The 16,699-nt window shown below is 43.0% G+C and overlaps 1 protein-coding gene across 1 annotated transcript in view; it reads left to right on the top strand.

Moving 5' to 3' along the window:
• Positions 1 to 16,699, top strand: part of LOC146359227 (protein eyes shut homolog) — a 187,907-nt gene that overhangs the window by 156,797 nt on the left and 14,411 nt on the right. The window contains exons 8-9 of the mRNA XM_084826873.1: positions 12,711 to 12,835; positions 15,728 to 15,852. Of these exons, the coding sequence (XP_084682999.1) occupies positions 12,711 to 12,835; positions 15,728 to 15,852 (250 nt within the window). The remainder of the gene's footprint in view (positions 1 to 12,710; positions 12,836 to 15,727; positions 15,853 to 16,699) is intronic.

Here is a 16,699-nt window from a genome sequence, read left to right as displayed (position 1 = left end):
TGGTGAGTGGTGAGAAAATAATGTGATATCATATAGCATCTCTCTTGGTGCCTTTGAATGTCCTTGAATGTTTTAGAGCAGTCTAACTAGCAACGGCAGCCTCTCATGCTATATTTTGTTCCAGTATGAGTCCAGAATAAATGTCCATGGGATCAATGCCGAAATGTGCATATGTATTATTTGCCATTTTCCCTTTATAATACATAGAAGTGGGCCCTGATACTTTTGCAATTGCTGCTTCCATATATCTTCACTGGAAATAAAGCCAAAAGAGGGCCCTTGTGATAGTGTAAATTATGGTGGTAGCATGTGTTGCTCTCATATAGAGGCACCAGTACATGCAAAGAACATGTCCACATCAGTTGTTCCTAGCTGGGAGCTTACTGGCAGCCCCACATAGGGATGGCGTGGGCACCTGGTTGGTTCTGGGACTCCCCACCTCTACCAGTTCTGATGGACTCCCCACCTCTACCAGCGAGGTGTGCTTGCCAAGCCCCTGCCCCCACTCTCTCTCTCACGCACACACCACTCGCTGAGCTGCCCATACTCACCCGGGAGCCGTTGGCAAGAGCCATTCTCAAAAAAAAAAATGCCTCTTGCAAAATATACGTACATCTAGTTGTGTGCAAAAGGGGGTCATGAATGGCCGTTATACACATGAATACAGGTGTAAATGTAACCCTTATTTTTTTTTGGTAGAATGGCACCTGTGGTGCTCGCTCCCAGGTGAGTAAGGGTGGCTCAGCAAGCACGAGGAGGGCAAGCGTGGGTCCAGTGGCGCACAAGTGGGGGCAGGGACGGGGCTGGCACCTGGTGAAACCAGGCAGGGGGGCACCCGTCCATCCCTAGCTCCCAAGAAAAAAGACAGGCTTACCAAGTAGTATGAACTGACCCTAACTAATTTATTGAGGCATGAGCTCTTCCACTTAGTAGTACATCAGTTCACCCAATTAAGTTAGCTCTTGCTTAGGAAAGTTCAGGCTGCAATAAATTAGGGCAGGATTGTGCCAAGCATAAGATTTTTAAATTCCATGTGCTTTACTCTATCCCACTGAAATCAATGGAACTTAAAATGTTCTGAAACAGAGCTGGATTACTTTGCAAGGTACCCAAGAATTCTTTGTTGTATTTGCAACAGAAGATAACATGGGTACTCCTCTGAAAGCTAGAAGAGTAATTTCAAATAAACCTGAACTGTGTTGATCCCACAAAGTGCAAACCCTTTTGATAAGCCTTCTGTTTTCATTCACTGTCTGATCTATAACATATGCAAAGCAAATGAAAGGAACATAACCTTACAGGTGCCACCAAATCTGTTTTAGACAAATCTGATTTCCAGACTTAGAAGAGCAAATGTAAAATTTATCATATAATGGATTAATTCATGGTCTTAAAATGTGAAGTCTGATCTGAAGCATTCAGCAAGTGGCTGAAGTTTGCCATTATTTTGTCGATAAACTCTTATGTAAACAATGAGTTGAATGTTATCACTGAGCTTGCATTTCTATTTCAGATTAAACAATACATGTCGCATCTTATGCAGACACAAAGTAGTTTTGCTTTTCTATGTTTATCTTTTCTTTTCTGTCTGGATATAAACTGGATGAGGAATTGTTTTCTGAGAGAATTTGGTAGGTGTAGGAAAATTCTGAAGGGTGGGTAATATGGGTAACCATTTCGGAAATTCCAGAGTTTATGTAAACTGTCATTTAGTTTATATGCTAGTAGATTACCTGGTGGATTTTTAATTTAATACTTTAGTCAAAGGATTGAAGTAGAGGGGGAGGACATTCTTCTTCATGGGTGATACATAATGACCACCTGGGGATTGAGAAAAGGAGATAAAGTGGGTTTTAAAAATAAAGGTTTGTTTTGAAAAATAACCCATACAACAGGGCTGAAACAATTCTTCAGGGATCATTTTGATGTAATGCTGATTGTTGTATCATTCCATTAAATGATGAATGATACAACAAAACCCCCACTAATTTGGCATGAATTGAAAAGACACATGAGTAATAATATGTTTTCCTGGGCATGGGCCAAAGCCATCTCCAGCCATTTTGCTGCCTGAAGCAAAAGACAAAATGGCACCCTCCCCAATGCCTTGTTGCCGTCCCTGAGCGTAAGTAGGGATGTACGAAAGTCACTTACCTGTTCGCGGATTATGCTGATGCTGGGGGGGAGGCGCTCCGTCCCTCCCCCCGAAATTCTGGCCGGGGGGGAGGTGCTCCGTCCCTCCCCCCCCCCCCCGAATCCTGGCCAGCCGGCTCCGCTCCGCAGGGATTCAGCAGAGCCGCCAGCCAGCTCTGCCAGTGGCCGGACATCCGGGCACTGGTTAGCAGGGACGCAAATGGCGGCGGCCGTAGCCTCCGCTGTTTGCATCCCTGCAGTCAGCCATGATAGGCTACGTAAACATTTACGCGCGTGTTTGTTTGTTTTTTTAACTGAGCCATGATAGGCTACGTAAACATTTACATAGCCTATCACGGCTCAGTTAAAAAAACAAACAAACACGCGCGTACGCAAATGGCGGCGCCCATGGGTGCCGCCATTTGCGTTCCTTATTTTGGCATGTCTTAGATGCTACACTATTTGCGTTCCCCTTATTTTCGCCATAGTCTACATAAATGTTTACGTAGACTAAGACGTGCCAAAATAAGGAACGCAAATGGCGGCGCCCATGGGCTCCGCCATTTGCGTACGCACGTGTTTGTTTGTTTTTTTAACTGAGCCGTGATAGGCTACGTAAACATTTACATAGACTATCACGGTGTTTTTTAAAATTTAGCTGTGATAGGCTACGTACTTTGCAAATCTAGCCGTGATAGGCTACGTGAATCGTCACGTAGCCTATCAGGGGGCGTGTTTTTTTTTTTTCTTTCATTGCAATGGCGGCGGCGGCAGCTGGTCAAAAGACCGGCTGCCGCTCCCGCCTCACTCGAACACCTGCCGAACTGCCGGCCAGACCAGCCACCGGGAGGGACATTCGGTGAAGGTAAGTCCCGTCCCGGGGGGGGGCGGGGTGTGTGCGGAGGATTTCTCCCCGAAACTTGTTAGGGGGGCCGAACACGTTGGCGCTCGGCCCCCCAAAGTTTCGGGGAGAAATTCTCCGCCATCCCTAGTTTGTAGTTCATGTAGGTTAGTACCTTGTGGGAATCTCTTGTTCACTATGGAAGGCTTTCCCAAGAAACCAAGTATGCCATACTTGGATAGATGAGACCCCTGTTTCAGACTGCTGAGACTAGAAAGAAGCTTTTTACTGAATAAAAAAGAGTGGGTGTGTTTATTTGTCTGAAAAAGGTGATACTTGAGAGCCTAATCAAATGCTTTCATAAACTAAGAGTTGTATGACAGAAACAACAAAAATGAGGGATATAGGAGCAATAGAAATTGCTATTGTGTGTGGAGAGTGAGAGAGAAGGAGGAAAGAGGAATGATGTATAAAAACCATAACAATGTGTGTGATACTTCACTCAAGAACTTCGGCTATTGGGTGGTATAGAAATGAAATGAAATAAATAATAAATAAATAAAATAAGTTGCTCAGTGATTGGCCAACCTAACACACACTGTGCTGCCAAATGGCTTTCCTGTAAAATCTAAGGGTAATGACACAGCATCTTCCATGATATTGCAACAGGTCCTGTGATGGATGCTCACTACTGAACTGGCATTAGTAAAAACAATAGGTTGAATCCAGAATAAGTGAGTCACACTTTAGCCTCACTGAAATCAATGGGAGAAGTTAGTCAATCAGGGAGGGAGGGCTTAATTTTCCAGATCTTAGCCTATACCATAAGGCTTGTTCGTTAACTCATGCAAATGATTGGAAGATATCTTTTTCTGTTAATACTTCTTCATGGGTTGTTCTGGAATAGGGATATCAGAGAAATCTGCAATGGATTCAAATGAGTTCAGATTCCTATGAATCCAACCTACGGATTTCACAGCAGACCAGCTTTTTTGAGTCACCTAGATTCTGCGGACTTGAGGACTGGATTTTCACTTGTGGGAGGGGTGTGGACTAATTCACATTAGCACAAGTGTGCATTGGTGCTAATGTGAATTAGTGCAAGTAGAACAATTCTGGTAAAAAAATAAATTTCCATCAATGAGTAGACAATGGAAAGAAAGATGCCCAACAATCTGAGAAACACGGATGGAACAGATTTAACAAAATCTGGACATCCCTTGTCTTGAGTCCACTTATTTAACATCTCTTTTTAGCTAAATGGTGTTAGGATCCAGGTATATTAAAAAGAAAGGAATGGCTCCACCTGCAACTTCAGTGGCTAGAGAGACATGGAGCATTTCTACACGTGTAATTTATTGCACGCTTGTGATTAGCCTTTCACAGAAGTTTATGGGTCCTTTACATGATGTCATCAACCCTCAGGACATCTCACTTTTTTTCCTGCTTTCAGAAAGGTTGGAAGTAAAGTGACAAGGGACGTTAATCCATTCTATTGGCTGTGTGTAATGATGGCAAAGCACTATTATCACTGCACCATCTAGTTGCTGTAAAATTAAACATATAGAAGCGTATAGAACTTGCTGAGGAAGGCCTTTTCTCATTCAAACCACATGTCCACCCACGTAAAGGAGCTGGCCGTAATCCAACAAAGACTCTGGAAGCAGAAGCCCTGGTAACACTGTAGGATAAAAAGTCCAGTGTGGAGAAGCCCATGGTGTATAATGTCTTGTCAGTTGCAGTTTGACCCTTTTTCTCGTACTAAATTAACTCCATGGAGAAATCCTGATTTGAAAATAGAGACACAGTCTCTTTTGTGGACAAATTTATACTTTAGATCAGTTAGAAGAACCTAACTGATCCATTTACGGCTGCATTTTAGGGATGTACGAAAATCACTTACCTTTCCACGGATTATGCTGATGCTGGGGGGGAGGCGTTCCGTCCCTCCCCCCGGAATCCTGGCCAGGGGGGAGGTGCTCCGTTCCTCCCCCCTGGAATCCTGGCTGGCCAGCTCCGCTCCGCAGGGATTCTGCGGAGCCACCAGCCGGCTCCGCCAGCAGCCGGACATCCGGCCGCTGGCTAGCAGGGACGCAAATGGCGGCGGCCGTAGCCACAGCCATTTGCGTCCCTGCAGTCAGCCGTGATAGGCTACGTAAATGTTTACATAGCCTATCACGGCTGATTAAAAAAAAACGTGCGAACGCAAATGGCGGCGCCCATGGGCGCTGCCATTTGCGTTCCTTATTTTGGCACGTCTTAGTCTACATAAACGTTTACGTAGACTAAGACGGCAAAAATAAAGGGAACGCAAATAGCGTAGACGCTACGCTATTTGCGTTCCCCTTATTTTCGCCGTCTTAGTCTACGTAAATGTTTACGTAGACTAAGACGTGCCAAAGTAAGGAATGGAAATGGCGGCACCCATGGGCGCTGCCATTTGCGTACGCATGTTTTTTTTGTGTTTTATTTAATCAGCTGTGATAGGCTACGTAAACATTTGCGTAGCCTATCACGGTGTTTTTTTAAAATCTAGCCGTGATGCGCTATGTAAATCTTTTTTGTTTTTTGTTTTTTTAACCTGGAAATGGCGGCGGCGGCAGCCAGTCAGAAGATTGGCCGCCGCCACTGCCAAACTGCCACCGTAGCCGCCGCCGCCAGGAAGATCCGCCTAAGGTAAGTCCCGTCCCGGGGGGGCGGGGGGCCATTCCGCCACCGATTTCGGGGGGCCGAATGCGCTGGCATTCGGCCTCCCTGAGATCCGTGGCGGAACTTTCGTACATCCCTACTGCATTTAGGCTAATCTACCAGCTTTACAGCCGGAAATGGCGCCCACTACACCATTTGCGTCCGGAGACTTACTTACAGTGATATGGCACGGCAATGGCTGCCAGTCGTATCGACATTCGCCAGCGATGCGGAGCTGGCGGCTGGCTCTGCAGGATCGACGTGGAGCGGAGCTGGCCTGGACGGATTCCGGGGGGAGGGACGGATCATCTCCCCCTGTGGGCGGATTCCCCCGTGGAAAGACAGTAGGGAATCTGCCCATCCCTAGGATTAATTGGTTCTTTACAGAAATGTAAGCCTACAACAGCTGTTTATAAATGTCTTTTAGAATGTAATGAAGTATATGTTCACAATGTTCGAGAAGAATGGAATAGGGAATTAGAATGCTATATACAGCCTAATCAGTGGAAAGGTGCCCTGGCTTTCCTGTGGCTTCTGTAGATTTAAAATTGAGGTTGATACAACAAAATGGATGTTTTGTGTATATTGGACACCACAGCAGCTTGTTAAGAAGAAGCTGGCTATTTCTGCTAGATGCTGGTGATACCATGTGGACAATGCCTCATTGAGGCATATGATGTGGGCATCCCCTGTGATGCCTTCTTTCTGGTTAGAAGTCATTGCTCATATAAATGTTGTTCTTCAAACATCTGTGATACCTGCAGAAGTTCATGTGCTTTTAAATTACATTCCTGTGATGTGGGGATAACAGATGGACAGGAAAAGTGGGATTTTTGGAGCCCTTACAGTTGCAAAGTGACATATAAAACAAGCTTCGAAACATACCCACCACCTATCATTCAATGGTGTAAGGATCTTACTGTTCTTGCTAACTTTGATCATATATCTAATAGCCATCAATTTCATGTTGATGCTTATTTAGATATATGGACTGCTGATATTAACAGCAAATGTATTTGAAATAGAAGTGTTGATTTTTTCCACTTTCCTTTTTATTAATGATGTTGCGAATAGTTATTGTGAATGGACGTGCTTTTTGTTTTCACTCTCCTCTTTCTTTTGTTGTTTCTCGCTTTCTCTTTTTTGTTTGTGTTATAACTGTAAATTCAACCAAATTAAATTGGAGAAGTTAGTCATGATGATTAACTTAGGTCCCATTGATTTCAATGGGACTATATTGTGACTCATTTAGTCTAGATCCAATGCACCCACTGTTATCTCAAGCAACTGCTTGGGTTACTTCTGCAGTTGAGATAATGACGACGACAGTGATGATGTGGTTGCATAGACTGCTTTTGACACAAGGGTTAGTTCACAGACTTCTTCTCTTCAATGCAGGGAGGAAGAGAGTGTGAGCTAGAGATGGGAGAACCCACAATTTTCAAGGTCACCATAATTCTCTGAAATTCACTTTAAAGCTCCCATTTTTGTTTTTGACGTGTTTTTCATCTTGTTTGAACTGAAAAGGTATGCATTTTGAATGGGCAAAAGTTGGCATTTCTGTGTGCATTTTCAAACATGTGTACTCTCCCCCATTGACTAAAACATGAAAATGCATATTCTTTATATTTAAAAAAATGCACATTTCCATGTGCACATATTTTTTAAAAAATCATTTATTACATTTATATCCCACCTTCCTTCCATCACGGAACTCAAGGTGGCTCCATGTGGCTCCCAGGTGGTCTCCCCTCCAAGCACTGACCAGACCCAGACCTGCTTAGCTTCAGCAAGGTGGCTGCCTCATGTGCCTTCAGACCATGCCCTGGGACCAAAAAAGAAAGAAAGAGAGAGAGAGAGAGAGAGAGAGAGAGAGAGAGAGAGAGGAATTATGTGACTGAAAATTTGGGAAAGGCCCAAATCCTGGCAAGGGGAGGCAACTGTTGTGGGCCTTCTGGCGCTGCTCCTCCTCCTCTCTATCGCCACCTGTTACTTCCTCCACCGTTTGGCTCAGGTGGGATGTGCAAGAAAGTGGCAATGGCAGCAAGGAGGAAGACCAGCTGCTGCATCCTTACTTTGCTCAGTCATTTTCTCAGTTATGATGACCAGCTGGCAATAATGGTTGTGAGGAGGATGCTGGCCCATGGAGGGAGGGTGACCCACACTGACCCCCTCCCTTCTCCCAAAAGCTGGAGCCAGCAGTCAGTTCCCTCATCTAAAGCCTGAAGTGGCACAACCCATTCTAGTTCCATTCTGCCAGAATGGATGGCACCATTCAGTGCTTCAGGTGGGAGATCTGCTACTTCCGCCTAATTCTACTGAATCATGTGTGGACAGGCTCTGCTTCTGACAACTGTGCTGAACCTACACGCTCCAGTCAATCTTGACACATTAATATAGGAGCTGGATTAAGTGTGGTGTGGGAGTAATGGAAGGAAAAGGACTACTCCTAAGGAAACCACTTCACAGAATCTTTTGTAACATTGTCGACAAGCTCTAGGCATCCTTCCACTTGGTTCATTTGGCTGGCAAGGTGGAGGTTGGCAGCAGGCTAAGCTTTACGTTTTCTGAAATGTCAACCTTACATAATGTGTCAAATCCTTGGCCATGTTCCGGGGTTGTACTTTGAGAATTATATTTCATCCACTTCTTGCACTCCAAAGGACAATGTCATTGAGATGATTCTGATTTTAGGACTGACATTAAGATAGCTATTTTGAGCAAATACTTACCCTACTGGGAACAAACAGCAGTAGTAAATGTTATGAATGAAATTCACAGAAACTTGTGTCATGTGCTGGCTACTATTCAGAGGGACCTTCCTCTCCCCTCTTTTTTGATCCACTCCATGGAATTACAATAGGAAGAAACTAAAGCTATATATAATGCATATATGAATGCAATCATCTTGCAATATGCCTAAGAACAAGGAAGGCATGGCATCAGAGTAATAGGCAAGGGACTCACATTCCTTGCTCGAGATGCAGGAGAGTCTCTGATGTTAGTTGCGATATTGAAGACTTTGTACACCCTAATAAAAGGACTGCTCCTTTATAATGGAGCTCACTGTTTGATTTATATATTAAAGGAAAGTTGGCAATTAGTCTGTGGGAGGATACAGAGAATAGTAAGGGAATAAAAAAAAAATAGTAGCAAAAATTAGGTAGGCAAAGTTTGAAAGAAATCAAAAGGATTGAAAGAAGATTCCAAAGCTGAAACACTTCTTTGTAACTTGGGAGTGCATGAAAGAGCTTTCAGCTTGTCAGAGGCATGTTTGATGGAATTGGGATTTCAAACATCTACCATGCTTTTATATTCTAGAACAATGCCCCCTTTTATTTTGCTAACAAAAAGTGCTTGTTTCTTTTCTTTTGCCTATGACTAATGTTATCTCTTTGAATAGCCAGACTGGCATGTTGAATTTCTACCAGTTGTGCCTTGCCTCTGTATTGCAAAAAAAGAGAAGCTTTTAATTAGTAGATTAGTTTAGTTGTACATTAATTTAGCAATATAAATTGATACTTTGGTGATCTAATGGAATTGTTTGTAGGACAGAAATGCTCTGAAATATGAAGTCTGCCATTTTTTCCCCTTCTCAAAAAAATCAAGATTAGTTCTCTCTGTTTAACACAATTCAACCAGTGGCATTCATGGAATGATGTTCACGTATTGAACTGAATGTGGCTCAAATCATTCTGAGGATCTTAGAATTATCAGCTGACCTTGCTCTCTCTCTCTCTCTCTCTCTCTCTCTTTATTCCTCGAGCCTGCATGTGAGCATTGATTAAGCGAACGATAAGGTCCATGATAGATCAATTTTCCACATTTTTAATTTAGGAGGTAAAAACATTCTATCACTGCCGAGGTTGAAAATTATGGCTGAGATAATAGAGGTCTGACTCCAGTTGAAGTTAAAAAGGAATAAGTTGTCCCTCAAATGTCAAGGCACCTCGTGGTCCAAGATGATTAAAACTAAACTGTTTGCAATATGAATCCCAAGGTGCTGCTATATCTCAACTGCCATGACATTTAGCCAGTGACTTTTCATAGCTTGTTAATAATGTATAGCCACCCCAATATAAATTTGCAGTGACGGAACTGGCCTGTTAGAGTGGAGTAGTTAACAAGATTTATTCTGCACAGAAAATGCAGATTTGAAAGCGGAGGGGGGGGGAGAGAAATCAGGACGAATGTCAAAAGAACTTTTTGCTAGACTACCTTCTTTCATGGGAACTCAGGAGCAACTTCTTTCATTTTGATTGATTATTCTCTCCAGGCCCCTAATTACTGGGGGGAGAAATGTTCCAACTGTTTTTTTACTCATGAGGAATAACATGCATCCAGAGAAGTACAAATGCTGAACAAAATAATAATATGTACCGATCCATTCAGGCCATCCATTCTGCTAGGCAGAATGAGTCCAGTAAACAGGTAACCATTACACTACGAGTCTTGATAAGTTCAATTATTGCTGTTAATGAGTCCTCTTGAATAATCCCAGCAAATGCCTCTCTTGCAGGAAGCCATTTTTTGAGATTGTAGCCTTCAACCTGGCAGTTATACAAATTATTCATAAGCTGTGAAATGTCAGCAGATAGATGAAAAGAGATGAGAAAAGGGTACAGGTGAGAAATAGAGACAAAGAACAATGGGTTACAGCCAGATATGGATTAGAATTGGAGGAAGGGAAGGGTAGTTTGACATTTGGAGAATTGCAGGCCCAATATAAGACTGAAGGGAGTTGTTCAACCAGAAGACACTTTAAATTTTGTTGATAATCTCTATATATTCGAACAAATGAAGCTGCCTTAAAGCTGGGGCAGTGCTTCAGTTGTTTTCATTTTCAGCCTAATCTGGGGAACAAACAATTAATAATGGTCACTCGAGAGCTATAGCTTTTAGGCCTGTGTTGTCAGTGGAGATCGAAATGTGTTACGGTACGTAAAGAACTTAGGAAATAAGCAGGTAAACTTATCTGTCCACATCACTCTCCCTGGGTCAGTTCACATGACATGACAGCCCATCATGGATTATTTAACCCCCAATGAGCCATGGCACATGCCAGCTGCCATTTTGAATATGCAACCCCCAATTGTTGGGGTTATCCAATGGTTATTTAACCCTTACATAACACCCAATGGCTGGGCTGGCATGAACGTCAACCCCCAATTGGGGGTTGCACATTCAAATTGCATACAGCGGGTCACCATAGCTCAAATAACCCATGGTGAGCCCCGGCATGTTGTGCAAACTGGGTCACTGTGTTCCCTTTTAAACTTGCTATTTTATGGACTCTCTTCAAAGATACTGATGCATTGGTATGGACCGAGGACCAAACGATATGTTACTTTGGACGTAGGTAGCACCTACATCTTTTTCTCTTCCTCTACTCTGAAGTAAGTCCACGAGGCCTGATCTTTAATAAGACCCGAGCATTGGGGGGGCAGTTTAGGGGCCTTTAAGCTTGCTGTGGTTCCAGTTTGTATCAGACTTCCCATGCCCGCAATTTACATTGCCCAAAACTGAATTATTGAAATAAATGGATCACTTTCTTGCAATATAAATTGCAGTTGTGGGGCAGGGCATGATCTGGATCAGAACCACAGTGGAGGAAAGGATTAAAGCCTCACTTACCCCCTGCTGGGGTACCAATCCACACTGTGTTCCCTATGCTTACTTTAGAGTAAAAAATAAAAAGGCATAGCTGCTAGCTAGGTCTTTAAAGTAATGTGAAGTTTTGCCCCAAATCACTAAGCTTCTTGAACTGGTGATATTCTTCTGTGGTAAGAGTATTTTTGCTGTAGTACTTGTTGATTGTAAAATGTACAGCTAAATGTACATTTTCATTTCCTTGCCGTCAGCATTGCTAAAGTCATTAGCAATGCAGCTGTTATAATCACCATTTTATCTGACATCATTCCTAAGCAAACATACTTGGAAGTAAGGTTGCCGCTTCTTATCCTGGACACTAGACTTTGTCTTTTAAACCTCCAGTTTGTGAGAAATAAGGCTACTGTGGTTGCACCTGAATTCATTGAAAAAGAGAGTGATAGCAATGACATCTCACTACAAACTGACAAAAAATTATCCAAGTGGCTTCTGATAAACATTGAACATTATCTTCTCCTATATGAGCCTGCCTGGGTTTTAAAATCTTTAGGGGAGGCCCTTCTTTCGGTACTGCTGCCTTCAGAGGCTTGTTGCTGGGGGCATGAGAGAGGGCCTTCTTGGTGGCTGCTTCTAGGCTGTGGAACTCCCTGCCGAGGGAGGATCAGATTGGTTCCCTCTCTGTTGTCCTTGTACCGGCAAGCAAAGACGTTTGTATTAATACAGGCCTTTGGAATGTAACCTGGTCTGTTGAGTTGGGTCTTGTTTTTATTCTGCTACTGTGGTGTTTTTAACTGTGTTTTAATATATTTGTTTTCTTATTGTTTTAACCAAGTTTTTAATATATTTTTTTAAACTTATGACAGCCACCTTGAGCTTCGTTTTCTTGGTGGAAAGGTGGGGTACAAATCAAATCAAACCAATGAATATATATCTTCTGGGTATGTTCCAAAACATGGGTGCCCTGAATTCCATACCCAACAACCCAACAGAAGGACTTCATGACTAGCAATATCTAAAGCTGCTGAGAGGTCAAACAAAGCCTGTACGATCATACTCTCGCTGTCAGCCCCGAGATGAAAATAGTCCACTAAGGCCACCAAACAGTTTCCATCTTAATGCCAGTTTCTAAACAGACCGAAATGGATCTAGAAAGTCATTGTCACACATTGAAGTCATGCGTGTGTGTGTGTGTGTGGGGGGGTCTTCTTCAATGGAATGTGGCTGCCCAGAAAAAATGGCTTCTGGGCCAAGGTTTAGCCTCTCTAGTGTAAATAAGATACAAGCACAGTATTCAGTGGTGGCCATCTAAAAACCACTAGACCAAACCAAGTTTGATTATGTCAGTGATGTCCATATGGATCAGTATTTATTCCAGGATAATGTTATGTTATACTATGCTATACTAAATTACTGTGGAATGATTTTTTTTTTTCTTTAGGTGCCCAGATGGGTTCTCTGGTCATTTTTGTGAAACAGACATAAATGAGTGCAGCTCTTCACCTTGCCTACATGGCTCAACCTGTGAAGATCTTATTAATGGATATTTCTGCAGATGTCAGAAAGGTAACTACTGGGAAAACGTTTTGAATTAAAGCATTTTGGACTCCGACTGTAGAGAATGTTCTTTTTCTGTACTAAGATGATAAGGTACATACTGGAAATTAAGCTGTGGAGTTAATGTTTTCTGTAAACAGAAAGTAATTTATCAGGCGATTCCTTTTTTCTTGCTTCCAGAATGATTCTTAGGTGCAAACTGGTATAACCTCTTGATCAAGAAGTATCAAAGCAGAAAGACATTTTCCAACAGAAGCAACTGAATGCACTTAAAAGATTGTCTGGAGTCCAAAGATAGAATCAGTGGTATTAATCAGCATTTTAAAGTGGTTAATTCTACCATGTTTTGGACAGAATGATTAAAACATTACTGTAAAATAAATCTGTAGAACAAATACTTTGCATTTTGAATTAGGACATTTCTTGGAACTTGATAAGTAGCAAGACCACATTGATCAGGATCAGCTGAGATAGCTATCTGGTCCTCAGACATATCATCATAGTCATGGTAATTAGTAAATACAGTGGCTGGATCCACATTTACATCATGCTTAGAGTATACCCACTGAAATCAGTGAGACTTCCTATAGTCCTGACAAGCTTGTCCCATTGATTTCAATAGGTATACACGAAGCATGGCTGACAGGTGTCTCCATGAGTGATTTACTCCAAGCTGGCTGCATTTGGAAGTCATTAGAGATACATATATGGTGTTGTGGCCATCCAGCAGCCACCCCGGAGCTTATCAGGGGTGGCTGATAACCGGCTTGAGACTGTTTAAGATCCGATTCTTTTTCTTAAGTCAGGTTGTCCCTGGTATAGTTGCTGTGTGCCCCAACTTTTACCTCGGGTATGCTAGCCTTTCACCATGTGCCTTTCACCATGACCCCAGTCAACCCCATCCCTGCACAAACCAATTAGTGTCTACTCATAAGTAACTCCCACTGTGGTCAATGAGGCTTGTCCCCTAAATGCGCACACTGGCATTTACAGAGATCCCCTTCAACTGAAATAGCAGATTCTAAAGCGCTAATTTCCTAAAGGCTGTGAAGTGCTTTCCCAAAGCTGCAATTCTCTGTTGTTTGGTTTATTGCCATTCAGAAGTAACTACTTCCACCTTTGATCACTGGATCCTGCACAGCATCGGGATAGAAAGGGGGCTGGTTTCCCCATCCTTCATTTTCCCTCTGTCTTTCCCAGTAGAAACATATGTGTGTCTACTCAGAAGTAACTCCCATTGTGATCAATGAGGCCTGTCCCCAAAATGTGTACTCCCAGAGTTACTAGATTCCCATGAACTGAAATAACGCATGTAGGAGCCTTAATGTCAAAGCTTTGATTGATCGCATCATCGGCTGATCAGGGCAGAAAGAACACTGTGTTATTTTAGTGATGGTTGTTTAAGGGAGTAAATAACGTGTGGGGGTGGGGGAGAGAAGGGGGTTGTTCCCAGCATCATCAGTTTCAGGGGAAGGCGCACACTGTGTTCCTTTAGTGATTGTTCTTTAACAAAGTAAATTATGCTGGGGGTATGGGGAGAGACAGAGTAGGAGAGGGATTTATGTAGCAACACAGGAGGAAACCTCCTGGGATTTTATCAAAGGTGAAAGGAGGGAGAGCCTGGAGTGGGGGAGACTCTCTTATTGGTTGAGCAGCCCCCGCCTGTCAGATGACTTTCAGTCCAACCCCCACCCTACCGGGAAGCATGTTCTGTGAAGCAACTTTTACTGGTGTGATACACTTGCTCATGGAGCCCTGCGTGGAGCAAAGCTGGCTTCTTGAAAAATTTGGGCAAGCCACAATTGGCTTTTCCTTCCATCTCCTTCCATTGTTGTGGAGAAACCCCCTAAGTCTGGATCCAAGCCAATGTATTTCTGAAAATGAATACAAATAAATAAAGATGTGCTTAGATGTTAATGTCTTTGCTTAGGCCTTCCCTGTACAATTTATTTCCTCTGTCCCTTCACTTTCTTGGCTTTTTAGCTTGGCTAACATCCAAATAACCACATTACCAGTTCTGCTCATCCAAAAAACTTCTGGGCTTCTTGACAGAACACCCCTCCATGCCATCTGGCAAACTGCTTCTGAAATGGACGCATCTTTCAATGGGACAACCTTCCTTTCCCTGCTTGGTGCTCTCTAGATATTTTGAACTTCAATTCCCATCAGCTCAGCAAGATGACCCATGGGAAGAAAAGCAGTGTAGGGAGGTCAATTTTGAGTGGAAAAGACTGGCCCAAGACATTTTGCTGCCTGAAATAGACCCCAAATGCCCACCCCCACTATGGCCAACACTTTCTGCCTCATTGAGACATAATGCTTGCATTTACCCTGCTACATGCCAGGGCTGGCCCTGAGGGAAAAGGATTAAATATTATTTATTTTATTTATTCATCACATTTATATCCTGCCTTTTTTCCTCTTGCAAGGAACCCAAGGTGATGTACGTAATCCTCCTCCTCTCCATTTTACCCTCACAACAACAACACTGTGAGGTAGGTTGGGCTGAGAGTCTGAGACTGGCCCAAAGTCACCCAGTGAGCTTCCATGGCTGAGAGGGGACTAGAACCTGGATCTCCTGACTCCCAGTCCAACACACTAGCCACTACACCACACTGGCTCTCATAACCTCTCCTTTCTGCCCTCACCCATCTTCCATTCAGGACTGCCCTCCCACAGCAGCTTTTCACTTAACAAAAAAACATTGGGGCAAAAGTTAAATGCAAGTGCACATCACCATGTAGTTTACTCCTTATTGACTTTCTGGAGCTGCTCACTGCATTCACATCTCCCAGTATTTTTTTATTTTCCTATCTAAATGTACATAGGCAATGACTTGTAATGTGGTTTTTACAAGACCCAAGGTCCATGTGGTATCCACTTTCTTTTTCATTCTGACAGGCTGGGAAGGCCTCAGCTGTGAAGAGGATATCAACGAATGTGCATCTAACCCCTGTATACATGGGATCTGCACTCAGAACGAACCAGACTTGGGTTACACTTGTTACTGCAAGCCTGGATTTGTGGTACGATAATAAATTCCCAATAGACCTATTATCATGTCTTATCTTTCTCTTGCTCATAGTAACTATTTTCTGATGTTCTTACAACTTTCCAACACGCGAAGTATTTCTCCCCACAGCGGTTATATTCCCTATTCTATTGGTAGAATTGTTTGTATTCTCTTCACCATCCAAGAGTAGTGTAATTGTGTGCCCTTTTTGAATGCAATTTACTGCTACCCTTGCAACAGAACTATTACCCAGGACCCATCCGCAGCCCCAGTGCTAGAGCGAACAGCTGCTGTAGCCACTACAGTGCTGCCATGCAGATGAACTATGGAAGAGTTCCATCACACCGCTGGTAGAAGATGGAGAGAGTACACAAAGAGGATTGGCCTGTGACCAGCCCTACCTCACTTGATACTTGTGTCTAAAGGGCTGAGAGAGACGACGGAAATTAAGTACAATGCTGCCTAAAGATGTTTATGGGCCTAATTCTTCACAAAGAGTGAGAAACATACTCGCTGCAATTATTCATCATTTCCTACACATAAAGAATGATATATCAAGGAGAAAGGTTCTAGTCTATTCTTCTTCCTGATATGCTAGTTTTCTGTGACTGGTGATTTTTATTTATTTATAGATTTATGGAGGAGCATTCCACTACATCAGTCCTCATCTGCTGTCTAAAGTGGTACAGTCTAGACATGAGTGTACCAACTACTTTTTCATCTATTTTTTTCTGAGAAATATTGGCAGGGCCAGAAATATTGGAACAAGGATAACTGTTTTGGCACTTGGCCTCCATACACCACCACAGTTGAAAGGAAACACACCGAGATGGGAGCGAAGTCAGGACTTTCAGCTGTAA

The sequence above is a fragment of the Heloderma suspectum genome, chromosome 1, assembly GCF_057233095.1.
Source record: "Heloderma suspectum isolate Gila_16-S chromosome 1, 16-S_ref, whole genome shotgun sequence".
NCBI lineage: Eukaryota > Metazoa > Chordata > Lepidosauria > Squamata > Helodermatidae > Heloderma > Heloderma suspectum.
This window is presented reverse-complemented; position numbering and strand designations above follow the sequence as displayed.